This window comes from Hemitrygon akajei, chromosome 8 (genome assembly GCF_048418815.1).
Source record: "Hemitrygon akajei chromosome 8, sHemAka1.3, whole genome shotgun sequence".
Classification (NCBI taxonomy): domain Eukaryota; kingdom Metazoa; phylum Chordata; class Chondrichthyes; order Myliobatiformes; family Dasyatidae; genus Hemitrygon; species Hemitrygon akajei.
This window is the reverse complement of record NC_133131.1, coordinates 4,355,756-4,377,275: the sequence shown is the minus strand read 5'-3', so window position 1 is coordinate 4,377,275 and position 21,520 is coordinate 4,355,756. Positions and strand designations below refer to the sequence as shown.

The following is a 21,520-nucleotide window of genomic DNA, read 5'->3' as shown; positions in this document are numbered from 1 at the left end:
TAGGAAAGTTAGAATCTCCCATCACAACAACCCTATTATTATTGCACTGTTCTAGAATCTGCCTCCCTAGCTGCTCCTTGATATCCCTGTTACTATTGGGGGGGGGGGGAGAGGGGTCTATAAAAAAACACCCAGAGTTATTGCCCCTTCCTTGTTTCTGACTTCCACCCACAATGACTCAGTAGACCATCCCTCCATGACTTCCCCCTTTCCTGCAGACTCGACACTCCCAAATTAGCAATGCCATGCCCCACCTCTTTTGCCTCCCTCTCTGTTCTGGAGATCAGGATGGTGTGTGTTGCTGGTTGCATGGTTTCCTTGGGGCTGATTTTAGAGTCTTGCGTCTGCTCTAAATTCGTCCACGGTGTGCCTCGGTTGGGTGTGGCTTGTCAATCACTGTTTGCTCCCTTTCACAGGTGGGTCCATGAATACCAGGATGCCAGCGTGGAGAAGATCCTGCGGTTCCTGCTAACCCAGAATGGCTGCCTGATGCCAGCAGGCATGGATTCAGAGAAGCATGCCTAACACTCACCTCGATGCCCCGCAGAGATCCCACGGACTTCTGTTGTGTACGATTGCTACGAGCAGTGGAAGTTGGTGCCGATAATGTGGAGGGCGGGGTCAGCGCTGGACGCTGGTGGTCTTGCGAGGAAGTGGGTGTCCCTGAGGCCATCTACTGGCCGTATGTGGTGGGCAGGAAGGGGCCTCTTCTGGCAGTGGGACCCTCACTCTGATCACTGAGACCTCAGGGTCACTGGGGCAGCAACGTGGGCTCATTTAGGGAGCTGGGCACACCCGAGACACACCTACGTGCACTCCCAGCAACACATAATTAACCACACTCACAGCTGACCACTAACTTGCAAGTAGTCACATCTAACACACTCATATCTATCCTCAATAACTCACAGCTGTACACACCTAACCGACTAACTCACACAACTATGCAACCTAACACACACTAACTCACAGCTACACATATCTAACCATAAGATCGCAAGATACTGGAGTAGAATTAAGCAATTTGGCCCATCGAGTCTGCTTTGCCATTTCATCATGTCTGATCCATTTTCCCTCTCGGCCCCAGTCTCCTGCCTTCTCTCTCTATTCCTCCATGCCCTGACCCATCAAGAATCTATCACCCTCTGCCTTAAATATACCCAATGACTCGGCCTCCACAGCCATTTGTGGCAATGGATTCCAGAGTCACCACTCTCTGGCTAAAGAAATTCCTCCGTTCTAAAAGGATGTGCATCTATTTTGAGGCTGTGGCCTCTGGTCCTAGACTCCCCCACAATAGGAAACATCCTCTCCACATCCACTCTATCTGTGTCCTCTGGTCCTGGGCTCCCCCACTATAGGAAACATCCTCTCCACATCCACTCTATCTGTGTCCTCTGGTCCTAGACTCCCCCACAATAGGAAACATCCTCTCCACATCCACTCTATCTGTGTCCTCTGGTCCTGGGCTCCCCCACTATAGGAAACATCCTCTCCACATCCACTCTATCTGTGTCCTCTGGTCCTAGACTCCCCCACTATAGGAAACATCCTCTCCACATCCACTCTATCTGTGTCCTCTGGTCCTAGACTCCCTCACTATAGGAAACATCCTCTCCACATCCACTCTATCTGTGTCCTCTGGTCCTAGACTCCCTCACTATAGGAAACATCCTCTCCACATCCACTCTATCTGTGTCCTCTGGTCCTAGACTCCCTCACTATAGGAAACATCCTCTCCACATCCACTCTATCTGTGTCCTCTGTACCTAGACTCCCTCACTATAGGAAACATCCTCTCCACATCCACTCTATCTGTGTCCTCTGGTCCTAGACTCCCCCACTATAGGAAACATCCACTCCACACTCACTCTATCTGTGTCCTCTGGTCCTAGACTCCCCCACCATATGAAACATCCTCTCCACGTCCACTCTATCTGTGTTCTCTGGTCCTAGACTCCCCCACCATAGGAAACATCCACTCCACACCCACTCTATCTGTGTCCTCTGGTCCTAGACTCCCCACTGTAGGAAACATCCACTCCACACCCACTCTATCTGTGTCCTCTGGTCCTAGACTCCCCACTGTAGGAAACATCCTCTCCACATCCACTCTATCTGTGTCCTCTGGTCCTAGACTCCCCACTGTAGGAAACATCCTCTCCACATCCACTCTATCTGTGTCCTCTGGTCCTAGACTCCCCACTGTAGGAAACATCCTCTCCACATCCACTCTATCTGTGTCCTCTGGTCCTAGACTCCCGCACCATATGAAACATCCTCTCCACATCCACTCTGTCTGTGTCCTCTGGTCCTAGACTCCCCCACTATAGGAAACATCCTCTCCACATCCACTCTATCTGTGTCCTCTGGTCCTAGACTCCCTCACTATAGGAAACATCCTCTCCACATCCACTCTATCTGTGTCCTCTGGTCCTAGACTCCCTCACTATAGGAAACATCCTCTCCACATCCACTCTATCTGTGTCCTCTGTACCTAGACTCCCTCACTATAGGAAACATCCTCTCCACATCCACTCTATCTGTGTCCTCTGGTCCTAGACTCCCCCACTATAGGAAACATCCACTCCACACTCACTCTATCTGTGTCCTCTGGTCCTAGACTCCCCCACCATATGAAACATCCTCTCCACGTCCACTCTATCTGTGTCCTCTGGTCCTAGACTCCCCCACCATAGGAAACATCCACTCCACACCCACTCTATCTGTGTCCTCTGGTCCTAGACTCCCCACTGTAGGAAACATCCTCTCCACATCCACTCTATCTGTGTCCTCTGGTCCTAGACTCCCCACTGTAGGAAACATCCTCTCCACATCCACTCTATCTGTGTCCTCTGGTCCTAGACTCCCGCACCATATGAAACATCCTCTCCACATCCACTCAATTGAGGCCTTTCAACATTCAATAGGTTTCAATGTAGTCACCCCTCATTCTTCTGAATTCCACTGAGCAGAGGCCCAGAGTTATTAAATGCTCCTCATATGACAAACCATTCAATCCTGGAATTTTTGGGAACCTCCTTTGAGCCCTCTCCAGAGTCAGCATATCCTTTCTTAGATAAGTGGCCTGAAATTGCTCGCAATACTCCAAGTGAGGCATCACCAGTGATTTCTAAAGCCTCAACACTTCATCCTTGCTTTTATATTCTAGTCCTCTCAAAATGAATGCTAACATTGCAATTGCCTTCCTTACCAGACTCAACCCGCAAATTAACCTTTAGGGAATCCTGCACAAGGACTCCCAAGTCCCTTTGTGCCTACGATTTTTGAAGTTTCTCTCCATTTAGAAGTCTTCCCTTTTATTTCTTCTACCAAAGTGCATGACCATACACTCCCCGACACTGAATTCCATCTGCCAGTTCTTTGCCTATTCTCCTAATCTGTCTGAATCCTTCTGTAGCCTTCCTGTTTCCTCTAAAAATCTGCCCCTCCACCTACCTTTATATAGTTAACAAACTTGGCCACAAAGCCATCAATTCTGTCATTCAAATCATTGACATATAATGTAGAAAGAAGTGGTCCCGATACAGACCTCTGTGGAACAGCACTTGTCACAGGCAGACAACCAGAAAATGTTCCCTTTATTCCCAATCTCTGCCTCCTGTCAATCAGCCAAAGCTCTATCCATGGTAGTATCTTTCCTGTAATATCACGGGCTCTTGTTAAGCAGCCTCATGTGCGGCACCTTATCAAAGGCCTTCTGAAAATCCAAGTGCACAACATCCACTGATTCTCCTTTGTCTATTCTGCTTGTTATATCTTTCAAGTCAAGTCACTTTTATTGTCATTTCGACCATAACTGCTGGTACAGTACATAGTAAAAATGAGACAATGTTTTTCAGGACCATGGTGTTATGACAGTACAAAAACGAGACTGAACTACATAAAAAACAACACAGGGAAAACTACATGGGACTGCATAAAGTGCACAAAACAGTGATTTCCAAAAGATTTGTAAGGCAATATTTTTCCTTGAGGAAGCTGACTATGCCTATTTTATCACGTGCCTCCTAGTGCCCTGAAACCACATCCTTAACAATCAACTCTAACATCTTGCGAAACCTGAGATTACAGTTATCTACCGCCCTGTAGCTATCATCTCCTCATTCCAGCTGCAGCTCAGTACACCTTGTGCAGATGTTGTTCTCCGGAGCCTGGAGGGGTCCCAGAATTACATCTCACACACACACAGCTCCTGCAGCCATTCTCACTGTATCACAGACAAGGAATGAGTAACTCACCAGGTGCTTACCTCGCCCAAGCCACTTCAAACACTGACCCACTCACAACAGCCGCTCCACTTGCACCTGCATTATTTTTATTTGCCCTTTCCAATGAATCTTGCTCGGTGCTTGGTTGCTGTCCAACCTTCTGTGAGGGCAGACCTGATGAAAAAGATAGATCTCTTCTCATACTCCCACTCAGCAACTGATTGCAGTCCAACTCCGAGACACTGTCCACACTCACAACTACAATGACAGACCAACACAGCCACATAACACACTCAATTAAACTCAGACCCTACACTCAGCTACACACACTCATCCAGTCACCTGAAACAACACTACACTTGCACCCAACACACACTCACACCTCCCCACCCTCACCCACGTGAAAACACTCAAGACACGCTACAGACCTCTACCCCATACAGACCCCCACCCCGCTCTACTGTGTGCTCGATCACAGCCTGACTACCGATGCCCACCCCAACCAGCTCAGCCCTGTGGCATTTACCTTCTCAGGTAGTGCCTACCTCTACTGGTGTTCCTTTGTGCCTTTACCTTCCCTCCAGGGGTAACACCAGCCCCTTGAACACCACAGAATACCTCCCCTGATTCCCATTCAACCAGGTCTTGGATGGGTAGATTATTGTTAGAATCTCAAGTAATGCAATACATACCACACTCAGCTAATAACTCTGTGCTTTAGGATCAGAAAATATTTGCAGATTGTAGAAAGATTTTGTCATAGCTCATTAAAAATATTTCCCACTGAGACTGTGAAACTTGGCCCTTCAATCTACTGCTCTGGACAGAGCACTGCGATACCACACTAGGTGGCGGTGCAGGCTATCAGGAGGAGCGTGGGTGGAAGATATAATCAGATTAAGTGAATGGGCAACGACATGAGTATTATTTGGAAGAATAAGAGGTCAGCCACTAGGAAAAAGAGATATTTTGAAGGTGAGGGGCTGGCAGGGACCCTGGTGTCACTGAAGTTAATCTGCAGGTCCTGCACACTGGCATTCGTTGACAAAGGATTTGTTCACAAGAGCAGAGAGTTCTTGCTCTGAGTACAGGGTTAATGGCAGGGCAGTGTGCAGGAACAGAGGGATCTTGGGATCCACGTCCATAGATCCCTCAAAGTTGAAGAGAAAGTGTAAGAAGGCATTGGCCTCCACCAGTCAGGGGATTGAGTTCTAGAGCCGCAAGGTAATATTGATCTCTATAAAACCCTGGCTGGACCACACTTGGGAGTATTGTGTTCGGTTCTGGTCACCTCATTATAGAAAGGCTGTGGAAGCTTTAGAGAGGACGTTTACCGGGATGCTGTCTGCATTAGAAGAAAGTTTAAGCAAGCTAGGGTGGTACTGAGGGAGGGTTACACTGTGGGAGGGGTGGCACTGAGGGAGGGTCACACTGTGGGAGGGGTGGTACTGAGGGAGGGTTACACTGTGGGAGGGGTGGTACTGAGGGATTATCACTGTGGGAGGGGTGGTACTGAGGGATGGTCACACTGTGGGAGGGGTGGCACTGAGGGAGGGTCACACTGTGGGGGGGTGGTACTGAGGGATTATCACTGTGGGAGGGGTGGTACTGAGGGATGGTCACACTGTGGGAGGGGTGGTACTGAGGGAGGGTGACACTGTGGGAGGGGTGGCACTGAGGGAGGGTCACACTGTGGGAGGGGTGGTACTGAGGGAGGGTCACACTGTGGGAGGGGTGGTACTGAGGGAGGGTTACACTGTGGGAGGGGTGGCACTAAGGGAGGGTCACACTGTGGGAGGGGTGGTACTGAGGGAGGGTTACACTGTGGGAGGGGTGGTACTGAGGGATTATCACTGTGGGAGGGGTGGTACTGAGGGATGGTCACACTGTGGGAGGGGTAATACTGAGGGAGGGTCACACTGTGGGAGGGGTGGTACTGAGGGAGGGTTACACTGTGGGAGGGGTGGTACTGAGGGAGGGTCACACTGTGGAAGGGGTGGTACTGAGGGAGGGTCACACTGCGGGGAGGCGGTACTGAGGGGGGTCACACTGCGGGAGGCGGTACTGAGGGAGGGTTACACTGTGGGGTGTGGTACTGAGGGAGGGTCACACTGGGAGGGGTGGTACCGAGGGAGAGTCACACTGTGGGAGGGGTGGTACTGAGGGAGGGTCACACTGTGGGAGGGGTGGTACTGAGGGAGGGTCACACTGCGGGGAGGCGGTACTGAGGGAGGGTCACACTGTGGGGTGTGGTACTGAGGAAGAGTCACACTGCGGGGAGGTGGTACTGAGGGAGGGTCACACTGTGGGAGGGGTGGTACTGAGGGAGGGTCACACTGCAGGGGGTGGTACTGAGGGAGGGTCACACTGTGGGAGGGATGGTACTGAGGGAGCACTCTGAGTAACTCCCTGCTAGCCGTGCCGTGCTCTCAGTAGTGCGTGCTGACTGGGCTGTGCTCCCTCAGTACTGCCCCACTGACTGCGTTTCCATCTCTATCACTGCAGAATTAAGTACATCGCCATGCACTGAATTCAACATCTTGGGGGTGGATTTAACCCATGACCTCCTGCCGGAGCATGGGAGAGATTGCGGATCCCGTGGGGCCTGCACCTTCACAAGCGGACGATGCCGCAGGCTGGAGGTTCCCTGTGCCAGACCACCGTACAAACGGGAGCAGAGCTGAAACTCAGTTTAATTACAACACTTTAATATCTTCCTGTCCTTGTACGTGACAAGAAAACCACTGCAGCAAATATTTCTGTCCAACACGGGAAAAGTATAATCAAGTACAAGTCCTGGAAAATTACCATCTTGTGATAGCACTGGGTCTGTGTGGGTTTCTTCCAGGTGCTCCGGTTTCATCCCACATTCTGAACACGTACACGTTACGGTTAGTAAGCCGGGTGCTCCGGTTTCATCCCACATTCTGAACACATACACGTTACGGTTAGTAAGCCGGGTGCTCCGGTTTCATCCCACATTCTGAACACGTACATGTTACGGTTAGTAAGCTGGGTGCTCCGGTTTCACCCCACATTCTGAACATGTACACGTTACGGTTAGTAAGCTGGGTGTTCCGGTTTCGCCCCACATTCTGAACACGTACATGTTACGGTTAGTAAGCTGGGTGCTCCGGTTTCATCCCACATTCTGAACACGTACATGTTACGGTTAGTAAGCTGGGTGCTCCGGTTTCACCCCACATTCTGAACACGTACATGTTACGGTTAGTAAGCTGGGTGTTCCGGTTTCGCCCCACATTCTGAACACGTACATGTTACGGTTAGTAAGCTGGGTGCTCTGGTTTCATCCCACATTCTGAACACATACACGTTACGGTTAGTAAGCTGGGTGTTCTGGTTTCATCCCACATTCTGAACACGTACACGTTACGGTTAGTAAGCTGGGTGCTCCGGTTTCACCCCACATTATGAACACGTACACGTTACGGTTAGTAAGCTGGGTGCTCCGGTTTCACCCCACATTCTGAACACGTACACGTTATGGTTAGTAAGCTGGGTGCTCCGGTTTCACCCCACATTCTGAACACGTACACGTTACGGTTAGTAAGCTGGGTGCTCCGGTTTCACCCCACATTCTGAACACGTACACGTTACGGTTAGTAAGCCGGGTGCTCCGGTTTCACCCCACATTATGAACACGTACACGTTACGGTTAGTAAGCTGGGTGCTCCGGTTTCATCCCACATTCTGAACATGTACACGTTACGGTTAGTAAGCTGGGTGCTCCGGTTTCACCCCACATTCTGAACACGTACACGTTACGGTTAGTAAGCCGGGTGCTCCGGTTTCACCCCACATTCTGAACACGTACATGTTACGGTTAGTAAGCTGGGTGCTCCGGTTTCACCCCACATTCTGAACACGTACACGTTACGGTTAGTAAGCCGGGTGCTCCGGTTTCACCCCACATTCTGAACACGTACATGTTACGGTTAGTAAGCTGGGTGCTCCGGTTTCACCCCACATTCTGAACACGTACACGTTACGGTTAGTAAGCCGGGTACACACTATGTTTGCACCAGAATCATGGCAACACGTGTGGGCTCCCCCACCCCCAGCACGTCCTCAGATTGTGTTGGTCATTTACAAAAATGACACATTTCACTGTATGTTTCCATGTACGCGTGACAAATAAAACTAATCTAATCCATAAAACAAATGGTGCAAGAACTCAGCAGATCAGGCAGCATCTATGGAGGGGTATAAACTCTCAACATTTTGTTCCGAGGCCCTGACAGTGACTCTTTATTCCTCTCCACAGATGCTGCCCGACCTGCTGAGCTCCTCCAGCAGTCAGTGTGTGTTGCTCTGAATGTCCAGCATCTGTAGAAACTCTTCTGTTTAGGATCCTGTAATACTTAATTTTTTTTGGTCATTTCTGAAATTTAACTAAATTCATTGGTAATACTCTCGGTTTAAACATTTCAAGGTGCATAACCAATCCAGGAAGAGGAAGGTATAAAGAACAGTGGAAAGGGCAGAGCAGGGAGACTATAGTGTAACTCTGCCTGAGAGCCAGTAAGGAGTGGATGGGCTGAAAAGCCTCATTCTCCAATCCTCGGAGTACCAGCTGGAAAGTATCAGAGATCGGGGGGAGACAGCGTGGCTCAGCACCATCGTACGGATCCAACCGGATGGGTGACATCACAGGAAGTTCACTCATTCACAATGGAGGAGGTGTCACGACCACTGCTCAGGGCGTCATCTCCAAAACGGCGATATTGCAACTCCGTCCCTCTGCACCCCAGGATCCTTAAAGACAAAAGCAGATCAATAACATCAGAGACTGTGACAGAAGCATCTAACCCAGGATGTCCCAGCCCCAGGAGCAAGTAACTGGAGAGTATAGGGAGAGCTTTCATCTAACTGTCTCCTGCGAGTGTGTGATCAGATGGTGTAGAGCAGGGTTCCGAACCTGGAGTCCAGTTAATGGTAGAGGTCCATTGCATAAATAACATTGGATACCTGTGATGTAGAGTGAGCTTCACTCTGTGTCTGACCCCGGGAGTGTGTGATGGGACGGTGTGGAGGGAGCTTCACTCTGTGTCTGACCCCGGGAGTGTGTGATGGGACAGTGTGGAGGGAGTTTCACTCTGTGTCTGACCCCGGGAGTGTGTGATGGGACGGTGTGGAGGGAGTTTCACTCTGTGTCTGACCCCGGGAGTGTGTGATGGGACGGTGTGGAGGGAGATTCACTCTGTGTCTGACCCCGGGAGTGTGTGATGGGACGGTGTGGAGGGAGTTTCACTCTGTGTCTGACCCCGGGAGTGTGTGATGGGACGGTGTGGGGGAAGTTTCACTCTGTGTCTGACCCCGGGAGTGTGTGATGGGACGGTGTGGAGGGAGTTTCACTCTGTGTCTGACCCCGGGAGTGTGTGATGGGATGGTGTGGAGGGAGTTTCACTCTGTGTCTGACCCCGGGAGTGTGTGATGGTACGGTGTGGAGGGAGCTTCACTCTATGTTTTTCCTTTTTTGTTTTGAAGAGCTAGCTCCTTCACCGTCTCCCTCTCTTTTTTCCCCAACTCTCTCTCTCTCTGCATTCCCCCTCTCCATTCCTTCCTCTCTTTCCCTCACTCTCTCCCTTTCTTCCACAGTCTCTATCCCCCACATGCTCCACTCTCTCTTACTCCCTCTCTATAACCCACACGCTCCACCTGACTCCCACTCTCTCTATATAACCCAGTCTCTCCCTCTCTATGCCCCACTCTCTCTCTCTTACTCCCACTCTACTTCTCATTCCCCACTCTCTCTCTCACTAGACCCCTCTCACTCTCTCTGTATCCTCCACACTCTCTCTCCTCCCAATCTCTGTCCCTCTATCCCAACACACTCCCACTGCAGGCCAGACTCCCATCTGATAGATAGATAGATAGATAGATAGATACTTTATTCATCCCCATGGGGAAATTCAACTTTTTTCCAATGTCCCATACACTTGTTGTAGCAAAACTAATTACATACAATACTTAACTCAGTAAAAAATATGATATGCATCTAAATCACTATCTCAAAAAGCATTAATAATAGCTTTTAAAAAGTTCTTAAGTCCTGGCGGTAGAATTGTAAAGCCTAATGGCATTGGGGAGTATTGACCTCTTCATCCTGTCCGAGGAGCATTGCATCGATAGTAACCTGTCGCTGAAACTGCTTCTCTGTCTCTGGATGGTGCTATGTAGAGGATGTTCAGAGTTATCCATAATTGACCGTAGCCTACTCAGCGCCCTTCGCTCAGCTACCGATGTTAAACTCTCCAGTACTTTGCCCACGACAGAGCCCGCCTTCCTTACCAGCTTATTAAGACGTGAGGCGTCCCTCTTCTTAATGCTTCCTCCCCAACATGCCACCACAAAGAAGAGGGCGCTCTCCACAACTGACCTATAGAACATCTTCAGCATCTCACTACAGACATTGAATGACGCCAACCTTCTTAGGAAGTACAGTCGACTCTGTGCCTTCCTGCACAAGGCATCTGTGATGGCAGTCCAGTCTAGCTTCTCGTCTAACTGTACTCCCAGATACTGTATTCGCAGGCAGAGTGCATTCATACTGGTTCACCCACCTCACTGCACTGCATTCTTGCTCCCGTGCCTGGTGCTGGGCTGTGAATGGGTGTGGCTCCTCCAGGTCATTTGGAGGAAGGCTGATTGCTGACAACACTGTTTTATTCTCAGACTCCTCTTGCTCTTGATAACACAGCCGCACTGGCATTAAAACTGCTGATAGATCATTCCTATCAGGAGCACTGATAACGCATTTCCTGCACAGTCAGCCCGAGCTGTGCAACTGGTCAGGTAATGAAACTGACAACGGAATACAAGCACATCACTTTAGAATGGAGAGGAGGAGGAATTTCTTTAGCCACAGATGGCATTGGGTATTTACAGTGGCGGTTGGTAGAGTCTTGATTAGTCAGAACAGCAAAGGTTCCGGGAGAAGGCAGGAGAATGGGGACTGAGAGGGGTAATAGATCAGCAGACTTGATAGGCTCATTCTGCATCTATGTTTTAGGGTCTTATACTGGGTAACAAGTTAACAGCATTTTGGGGGCACACAAGCAAAGCACGTCCAAAGCAGATATAACCCAGAGAAAAAGCACTCTGTTTACCTAATAATCCAATGACAAACCACTTTTACCCCATGAAAAACTGTTTACCCTAAAGCCCAGTGAAGAAATGCTTTCCCAATCACTTAATGAATTTTGTTTGTTCAATAACACAATTAAGAACCATTTTTACCGAATAACTTACTCTTGAAACATTAACTCCATAAATAATGTTTACCCACTAAACCAAATGAAGAACTGTGTTTGCCCACTAAAGCAATGAAGCAGCCAGCTTACCCGACAACCCACCACACCGAGAGCTGCCTTACCAGATAATCCCTGCTGGAATGAGGAGGAGAGCAGCACCAAAGAGAAACGAGAATCCCTTCATGAAGTAGAGTGTCGCAGGATACAGGGAGCTGAAAACCAGTGTCGATACCAGAGAGCAGGCACTTTCCACACAAGCCACCGAGGCAAACAGGGCTCCTGGTGGGAGAGAGGAGAGCCGTCTCAACAGACCGTCTTCTGATTGCCTCCCTGTGGGCACTGGCGAAGATTCCACCTCACACGTAGGACCTACTCAACTTGCAGAGCTTGTCAGGGTCTGGAAGGCCAGATTTATGGGGCGCCGGTTTAGATTAGAACACAGAACAGACTTTCGGCCCATAAATTGTGCCAACCTTTAAACTAGGCTTGATTAGATTAGCTTTCCTCCAAGACGACCACAACCTTGTTGTGATTTGGAGCCTCAATAACCTGGACAGCTCTGCTGGCTGGAGTCCGGGCTTTATGCTTTGGCTCTCGGTAGGGCCGCCCATGCCAAACAGATCAAAGGGTAGAGGCCAGACTAAGAATGGTCAGTCCATCAGTCCTGTTCGGGGGGTCAGATCAGGGCTAACAACCCTGACCGGTCAAAAAAAACTTACTGAAACAGCAATGAAGAATCCTTCTACATCCGAGAGGCCAAGGACAGAGATGGAGGACCTTCATTGCTGCCCTAACACAAACAACATACAGGCAAGTAAGCCAACCTGATTTGTCACATGTGCATCGAAACACGAGCGAAAGGTGTTACTTGTGCCAACAAGTACAAGCTGTGCTGGGGGCAGCCCGAAAGGATCTATTCTACACACTATTACAGCTCGAGGAGTTACAGTTCGGAGTTCAACTCTGGCCCCATCTGTAAGGAGGTTATATGTCCTTCCCATGTGGATTTCCTGCCACATTCTAAAGACGTACCAGGTACTAGGTTAATTGGTCATTGTAAGTTGTTCTGTGATTGGGCTACCATTAAACTGGTGGCACGGCTTGTTGGGTTGGAAGGGCCTTGTCCAAGCTGTTTCTTGAAATACATAAATAAATGATGGTTGTCCCCGTAACCGCGTGCTCCAGAATCCTCCTACACTCCAAAGACATTCGGGTGTGTGTTGGTAAGTGTGGGCATGTAATGAAGCATGGTGACTCTTGTGGGCTGCCCCCACAACACCCTGGGGCTGTGTTGGTCGATGACACAAATGATACATTTCACTGCGTATGCGTGACAACTAAAAGTAATCTTTAAAGACCTGAAGATCCAGAGCAACACACACAAAATGCTGGAGGAACTCAGATGGTCAGCGGTATCTATGGAGAGGAATTAACAGTCTATGTTTTGGACCGAGACCCCTCATTGGGACTGGAAAGGAAGGGGGAAGGTTTCAGAATAAGAGGGTGGGTGGGGAGGGAGAAGGAGGACGACAAGTTGGCAGGTGAGAGGTTAAGACCATGGGAGGCGATAGGTGGAAAATGTAAAAACTGGAGAATAAGGAATCTGATAGGAGAAGAGGTAAGAGGATGACCAGAGTGGAGAATTGAAGGGGGGAGGGGGAAATATTACCATACATTTGAGAAATCGGTGTTCACGCCATCAGATTGGAGGCTACCCAGATGGAATGTGAGGTGTTGCTCTCCCAACCTGAGAGTGGCCTCATCGTGGCAGTAGAGGAGGCCAAGGACCCACACGATGGAATGGGAATGGGGACTGGAATTAAAATGGCTGGCCACCAGGAAATCCTGGTTTTTGTGAATGGAGCGAAGGTGCTCGCCAAAGCGATGCATTTCACCGTATGTTTCGATGTACATGTGACAAATAAAGGTAATCTTAAAAACTCTTCATCTTCGTTCTGCCTAACACTGCAAGGTGGCCTGAGAATGAGCCCAGGTCAGCAGTGTCCCAGTTTCTGAGCAAACCGGCTAATCCCACGAGTGTTGACAGAGTCACCACTCTCCAGCCCACACCCTTCATGGAACTCCTGGTATTCTCCACAGACCTGTGTTTTATGAGTTCCTTATCAATCAGAACAAGGTCAAAACTGTAAAACCAACTAACCTTTGCTCATCCAATGTCAGTGATTTTATTTTAGCGTTTTACAGCCGAGGATAACGACAACGCAGGGATTGTAGATGTTCAGGAAATCCACATCCCAAAATAAGGCAATAATGATCACTCATCTCTCAATGGCCCCAGTATTTACCTTTGATCTGAGAACATTGCAGCAATCGCTCATCTCACTGATCATAATCTGCCGAGAGTACAATATGGGGAAAGGATGTGGAAGCTGCACCCAAACAAGGGTTAACATCATGTCCAGGCAACCACAGTCAACAGCAGGGCTCCATGGGTTAAAAGAGGTTGGGAACCCCTGGTTTACCGATAGTGTGTAATCAGAAAGAGTTGAAGGGAAGAGGTTTCATAGGCAAAGGAGGTGACAGAGCAATTTGGAATGTAGGGACAAGATTCACCGTGGCTTTTCAATTATTCTACTGTGTTTCTTTGTATTTACCATGAATGCCTGAAGAAAATGAATCTCAGGGTTGTATAGGATGACATATATGTATTTTGATAATTTACTTTGAACTTTCTGAACTTTGAAGATAAGGATGCAAACAAAGGATTGTAGGGTGACTCTTACTATTGGTCAGTTACTTTACTAATTCTAAAGTATTATTGGATATAAATGGGCAGATTCTATTGGCTATAATACCTGTATTGTTGTAGTGTGATTGGTGATTGATCAGCCAATAAGGAATTTGAACATCCAGTTGGTCAGTATCCGGTTTACTCTGTATAAAGATGCCATTTCTTTGTCCAAACTTTAGAACAGATTGGTGACAGGGGCCAAGTTGTTCTCCTTGTGCACAGGTAAATGAAGTCTGATTGAGGAACGAGTGTGAGTTTGCCGAGTCTGGTTAATCGGTGGCGATAGGGGAGGGAGACCTGGGACAGCACGCGGCCTCGCTTCCGCTACCGTCCAAGATAATGGAGCAAGTTGGGAATCTGCAGGTCAAAGGGTATACCATTGCATCATGTCCACACCTCTGACATCATTAGATAAGCTGAGTACTTCCAGCATTTTGTGTTCCATTTAGAGATACGGCACGGTAACAGATCCTTCCAGCCCAATTATACCCACGTGACCAATTAACCTACCGGTACTAACCCGTCTGTCTTTGGACTGTGGGAGGAAACTGGAGCACTCGAAAGAAACCCTACAATCATGCAGAGAACAGAGAAACTCCTTGTGGAGAGCAGCGGGAACTGAACCTGGGTTGCTGGCGTTAGATTAGCATTATAGTACAATACAGACTCAAACTTTTAACTGCAGATTTTCTACAGCTTTGGTATTTTTATTCTTGGTCATTAAATCAAACCACAAGCCACTGTGTCCACCTGAACTTACCTTGTTGTGTCACCTCCACCAAATTTGACATCTTGGCTCTGAGCACAGGAGTTGTGGTCATAGCAAGAAATCGTAGCCCGTAGCCTGGGAAAGAGGAAAGGGAACTTGTTAATACAATGTGGTATCACTTGAAACAGCCCCTCCATCTGTGCTGGAACACTGCCATGGGTCTCCATTTGAAACTTTCACTTTTTTATTGAATTGAACTGACTTTATTACTTACATCCTTCATGTACATGAGGAGTAAAAATCTTTACGTTATGTCTCTAAATGTGCAATTAATAGTAATTTATAATAAACAGTATGTACAACAGGATTGTCAATATAACATAGTGTGTTGTGTCATCGGGAATTAAGCAGTCTGATGGCCTGGTGGAAGAAGCTGTCCCAGAGCCTGTTGGTCCTGGATTTTATGCTGCAGTACCGTTTCCTAGATAGTAGCAGCTGGAACAGTTAGTGTTTGGGGGGGACTCGGGTCCCCAATGATCCTTTGGGCCCTTTTTACGCATCCGTCTTTGTAAATGTCCTGAATAGTGGAAAGTTCACATCTACAGATGTGCTGGGTGTATGGAGAACTGTGGTCTAGGTGCAGATTAATGGGACAAGCAGAACAACACTGACTAGGGCCACGGGGAGAGGGAACATACCTGTGAACATGAGGGAGCTGGTGGCAGCCACTGAAAACACCACCAAGCCTGCCATGTTGGACAAGAGGCCGATCCCTGCGATGGCACTGTCGCCGGAGCACAGCTTCATCACCTTCAGTCCCAAAAGGCTACTCAGGTAGGTCAGGTGCTCCATTGCCGAGCCATACCCGATCAGATCAGACCGCCAGCACAAGGGGGAGCTCAGCTCGAAGAGGATCAGGATGTCCTTCACTCCAAAGTGTACCGTTACCACGATGAACAGGGAGAAGGCGTAGAGCCAAAGGCCGAGCCTGCCGCTCGAGTACAGGCGGTACACCGACCTGTAGTGTTCGAGAGTGAAGAGCCTGGTCGGTTGCTTTGTGGACACAGACTCCCGGACGAAGGCAAAGCTATAGGCTGCAGTGGCCAGGTTCAGGGCCAGCACCAGCCAGAACGGATTGGTGTAACCCTGAGCCTTGCTCCACTGCCCCCCAATAATGCTGCCGATCATCCCCGCAATGCCCAGGCACGACTCCAGCACAGCCACGCAGATGGTGCGCGACGGCCTGTCGGTGATGTCAGCGATGTAGGAGAAGCAGCCGGCCAGGATGCTGCTGAAATCCCCCAGCAGCGCACTGAGTAGGCGGCCGATCATAAAGTAGCCAACCGGCAGCTCCTGGTACATGACGATGAGGTAGAGGGCCGACTGCAGAGCCAAGCCCAGGGCTGGCACGATCAGGATCTGTCTGCGTCCGACACGGTCACTCCACGGTCCAAGCAGAGTCACAGAGAAAAGTCCCACAGCAAAGCCCCCCATGTTGATGTACAGATTCCAGTGAGAGGTTATTGTCTCTACCTCCTGTAAGGCAAATCACAAAATAACTGTCAGCAACTCCCTCCAGTGCATTCACGTTCAGATTTAGTCATCACGTTTTGCAAGTCTGGGGTCAGATTCAGGCCTCCTCTTTTGTCACAGTCAGACCGCTCTCAGGTTGGTGGAGCAACATCTCGTATTCCGTCTGGTAACCTCCAACCTGATGGCATGACCATCGACTTCTCCAACTTCCAGTAACTATCTCCCCCTCCCCACTCGGGCCTTACAACTCTTCTCCTCACCTGCCTATCACCTCCCTCTGGTGCCCCTTCTCCTTCCCTTTCTCCCATGGTCCACTCTCCTTTCCTAGAAGGTTCCTTCTTCTCCAGCCCTTTACCTTTCGCACCTATCACCTCCCAGCTTCTTGCCTCATCCCCCTTTCCCTACCCGTCCAGCTCCACTTAACATCTTCTAGCTTCTCCTCCTCCCCCCACCTCCTTATTCTGGCATCCTTCGCCTTCTTTCTGGTCCTGACGAAGGGTCTCAGCCCGAAATGTTGACCGGTTATTCATTTCCACAGTTGCTGCCTGGCCTCCAGCATTTTGTGTGTGTTGCTCTGGATTTCGTGTTTAGATTCAGGTCCGATTTAGATTTATTTATCATATGTACCTCAAAACGTACATCGTCACGTCATTTGTGCTAGCAACCAACTACACCTGAAGATTTGCTGGACGCAGCCTGCGAGTGTCACCACACATTCCGGCGCCAACGCAGCACGTCCACTATGTTTAGCAGAACACAGAGCACAATGATAAAACAAGCCCCTTCCCCACCCCCCAACAACTGTCCCACTCACACACACAGACAGGACTCCGACCTCCCAATCCTGGGCCCAGACTCTCAGACACCAGGCCTTCAACCTCCAGGCTCGCAGACATTTGGGCTTAGCCAACCCCAAGCGCCCCAACTGTACACACTGTCCAAATTCTGCCTCGATTGGAGAGCACGTCTCATGAGGACAGGTTGAGCGAGCTCGGGATTTCTCCTTGGAGCGAAGGAGGAGGAAAAGTGCCGCGACAGAGGCGTCAAAGTCAAAGTAAAATTTATTATCAGTTCACACACATCCAACCCCAAAATTCTTTTTTCTGCGGGCATACTTAGCAAATCTATAGAACAATAACTGTGAACAGGATCAATGAACAACAAACTATGGAAATGCAAATATAAATAAATAGCAATAAATCAAAATAATAACATTAGTGTCCTTAAAGTGAGACCATCGGTTGTAGGAACACCAGAAATAGAATGAGTGTAGAATGAGGGAAGGATTAGATTGATCTTGGAGTGGGTTAGACTGTCAGCACTACATTGTGGGCTGAACCAAGATGGCGCCTTGGTTGACAGCTCCTGGATAGATCATGGAACTATCATTTTCATTTCTTTTAGGTCTCTTACATTTGCTTCTCATCTTGAATGTGATTCTGGAACTGCTGAAGACCGTGTTTTGGTGTTCCAGCGCTCTGCAGCCTCCGAGAGGAGTCTGGGATCAGAGGCAGCGTGCACAATCCTCACAGCGAGCAGGCTGCATGACCAGGTGCAAGCCCATGCTTGGCTCCATTTTGCTGATTATAGCTTCCAGTAATGCTGGCCAATTAAAGCGACGCGGGAAATTGAAGCAGCGAAGCCACTGCAGAGTCAGCACCGGCTGCTGCCTTTTCATCAGTTGCTCGATACTGGAAGGAGAGAGCCTGACACTGTGCCCCAAGAATGTTGCACAGGTTTTTCCTGCATTTTCAATGTGGACTTGGGCTACAGACTCTTTTTTTCAGTCTTATAGTTTTTGGCACGATCTTGGGTTTTTTTGTGCAGAGAGGGGCATTTGAGGGTCAATGTACCTGATCCGTTTAGTTTTTTTGTGTGGGGAAGAGTATTTTGGGGGGGGGGGGTCAATGTGACTGATCTCTTTTGTTTGTTTTTGTGCAGGGGGAGGGATTTGGGGGGTTGATCGTGCTGCCTTTCTTTTCTCTCTTGGTTTCATAGCTACGTGGAGAATTGAAGAATTTCAGTTGTATAATGTGATAATAAATGAACCTTTGAACCTATGTTGTATCACTCCCAAAACTTTGATCCACCACTTTGTTATTACTAATTCTTAATTCTCCGCAGACGACAAACACCCATGAAACCCGGCTGTTATTTTTTTTTGGAAACTCTTTGCAATGTATTACAAATACATGCTTTAACAGTAACTGTTCCTACTTACTTGTTTTTGTATTCTACAATTATTGATGACTGTGTTGTTTACAGATATTGCATAATCAATATTATGTGTTTATTCAGAACTTAATCACGGTATTGAACTTCGTAATCTCCTTTGATTACGTGGTGTTTTTATTTGACATTGAATGGTCGGGCTAATTAATCTGAACTAGTTTACTTTGATTACTGATTCCATGACTAACCCACAGAGAGGGTGCTTTAGCAAGTTATTCCACATTGTTTATATTGATTAGCTACAAGTCAATTTTACTGATCATCTAGTTTGCTATCAACTGTCTGGTGGTACACTTATTATTCTGTGTAATTGGTTAATGATGATCAATAATTAACAACTTGATAGTGCGTGGATGAAACATTAACCAGTTCTAACGACGGAAAAAAAGCAAGCTATTGGAGGAATTCAGTGGGTACGGCAGTGTCTGTGGGGGCAGGGTAGTTGATGTTTTGTTGTTTTCCGGTTGTCCACTGTCCATTTCAGATGCTGCCTGACCTGCTGAGTCTAGGATGGAAGTATAATTATACAGACAATGGGAAAGTTATCCCTTGTGTGTCTCTTGACCTCATTGCTGGAGATTCAGTGGCTCTCGACCCTGGCACTTTGATCTTGCCCACGCTTTCAATGACTTGGTCCAACATGACTTGCCTTTATTGGGATCTTTCTCCTTTCCACATCTATCTTAAGGTTTAGGGTTATGAATAAGTTAAGGTTTGTGGGGAAGTTAGGGATAGAGAAAGAGTTGGGGATGGAGGTAGAAGCTGGAGGAGAGATGGGTGTGGAGGTTAGGGGATGGAAATGAGGGCCTGGAGGGAAGAGAGAGGTAGGGGTCTGGCTGAGTCAGGGTTTGTGGGGGTGGAGTTTAATGTTAGGGATAGGGGTAGGATGGGGGATGGAGGAGACCTGGCAGAGGTGGTTTTTACCTGGAACAGGTGGAGGGGGGAGCATTTTTTCTGGAGCATCCTACTGCCGCAAATCTATGTGCAGGATGGGGTGGGGTGCCCCTCTGTAGTGAGGGTTGTACAGGACTGTACCTGAGTTCAAAGATATAACTTCCCTACTTTGTGTAACTTTTGTGTCTGTGTGTGTGTGGCGGGGGGTAGGCTTTAAATAACAGGGAACACCATTTTCTGAATGCTCTAATGTTATAGCTCCAAACAATATTTTTAGGTCTAGCAACAACACACACAAAATGCTGGTGGAACACAGCAGGCCAGGCAGCATCTATAAGGAGAAGCACTGTTGACGATTCGGGCCGAGACCCTTCGTCAGGATTAACTTAAAGGAAAGATAATAAGAGATCCTTTCAGTTAGTCCTGACGAAGGGTCTTGGCCCAAAACGTCGACAGTGCTTCTTCCTATAGATGCTGCCTGGCCTGCTGTGTTCCACCAGCACTTTGCGTGTGTTGTTTGAATTTCCAGCATCTGCAGATTTCCTCGTGTTTGCTTTTTAGGTCTGGTTTAGTTTTGACCATTTGGGGAGTAGGTTTTGTTTTACGGCCTAGTTCTCTAGAGTCTAGCAGATTCCAGCCTTGACCACCGGTTATCCTGTGAAATTAATGATGGATCATTGCGTGAAATCCGTTTGCTCAGTCTGTTTTAAATATTGACGCCCTGACCAATCTGTTATCTTATGTACTCGGTTTCGAAAGCTGATTATTCTGGTTTGAAGACATGTTATCCCCAGTAACCGGTTACTAATGATCGGTTCTCCCGAGTAACCGGCTACTGGTGGTCGCTTATCCCCAGTAACCAGTTACTGACGGTCGGCCCTGCCGAATAGCCGGCTACTAGTGTTCGAGTAAGCGGCTGCCTCACCCTCTCCAGCTGGGCCTCGGGCCCCCGTGACCCGTTGCAACCTCGGCTCCGGTTGCCGCTGAATCCGAGCTCGGCGCTCACCCTCTGGAAGATGTACTGCGTGGTGAGCGGGCCCTGCAGCGCCAGCGCCAGCATGGCCATCAGCAGCACGGGCTCTACCGTCACGCAGCAGCAGCAGCTCCGCAGCCGAGTCCCCAGGCCCGGTGCCCGAGCCGGCCCCTCTACGGGGGACGGCAGCGGCGAGGACCCGGCTTCGGCCTCGACAGCCGCCATCTCGCCACTGGGGGGCGGGGCGAAGACCTGTCAGTCTCCGCTCTCCCCGGGGTAAGCCCCGCCCCTAACAAGCCCCTCCCATAGAGTGACGTCATGCCCATGCCGCCGGTATGCTCAATTCGACAGCTCCGCGCCGTAAAATTTCTCTGTCCCACACCGTTACTTTTTCCTTTGCCATGCCCCTGTGCTAATTTACCTTTGTCCCACCCCAAGCTAGTTCCCATTTGCTCTGCCCAATGATAATTTCTATTTGCCCTGCCCCTTCATAAGACCATAAGATATAGGATAAGTAGGCCGTTCGGCCCATCGAGTCTGCTCCGCCATTCAATCATGGGCTGATCCAATTCTTCCCGTCATCCCCATTCCCCTGTCTTCACCCCATACCCTTTGATGCCCTGGCTAATCAAGAGCCTATCTATCTCTGCCTTAAATACACCCAATGACTTGGCCTCCACAGCCACTTGTGGCAACAAATTCCACAGATTTACCACCCTCTGACTAAAGTAATTTCACCACATCTCAATTCTAAATGGACGTCCTTCAATCCTGAAGTCATCTGCTCTTGTTCTAGAATCCCCTTACATAGGAAGTAACTTTCATAATTTTTCCTTTGTTGTGACCTCATGCTAATTTTTACTATTTGTCCCATTCCTGCTAACTTTTGCCCTTTACCCCCACCCCATGCTAATTTCTGTT

General features: G+C 48.8%; 2 protein-coding genes across 3 annotated transcripts in view; one reads left to right on the top strand and one right to left on the bottom strand.

Moving 5' to 3' along the window:
* Positions 1-5,019, top strand: part of sarm1 (sterile alpha and TIR motif containing 1) — a 30,012-nt gene extending 24,993 nt beyond the window's left edge. For both annotated transcript variants that reach the window (XM_073053087.1, XM_073053086.1), the window contains exon 9: positions 417-5,019. In XM_073053087.1, the coding sequence (XP_072909188.1) occupies positions 417-525 (109 nt within the window). In that variant the 3' untranslated portion in view covers positions 526-5,019. The remainder of the gene's footprint in view (positions 1-416) is intronic.
* Positions 5,020-6,919: 1,900 nt separating this feature from the next.
* On the bottom strand, positions 6,920-20,838 carry slc46a1 (solute carrier family 46 member 1). The gene is made up of 5 exons (XM_073053085.1): positions 20,552-20,838; positions 15,666-16,503; positions 15,019-15,102; positions 11,629-11,785; positions 6,920-9,008 (listed from the first exon to the last, which is right to left on the bottom strand). The coding sequence occupies exons 1-5, from the start codon at positions 20,822-20,824 to the stop codon at positions 8,912-8,914; spliced, it is 1,449 nt and encodes a 482-aa protein (XP_072909186.1). The 5' UTR covers positions 20,825-20,838; the 3' UTR covers positions 6,920-8,911.
* Between the last annotated feature and the right edge of the window lie 682 nt (positions 20,839-21,520).

What these genes read in the sequence shown, in the direction of transcription:
- slc46a1 (XM_073053085.1), bottom strand. Translation starts at nt 20,824, where the DNA reads ATGGCGGCTGTCGAGGCCGAAGCCGGGTCCTCGCCGCTGCCGTCCCCC. An exon ending in CAGCTCCCTCATGTTCACAG is followed by an intron (nt 15,103 to 15,665) that starts GTATGTTCCCTC and finishes CCTCTTTCCCAG; the next exon opens with GCTACGGGCTACGATTTCTT. An exon ending in ATTCCAGCAGGGATTATCTG is followed by an intron (nt 9,009 to 11,628) that starts GTAAGGCAGCTC and finishes TTTGTCTTTAAG; the next exon opens with GATCCTGGGGTGCAGAGGGA.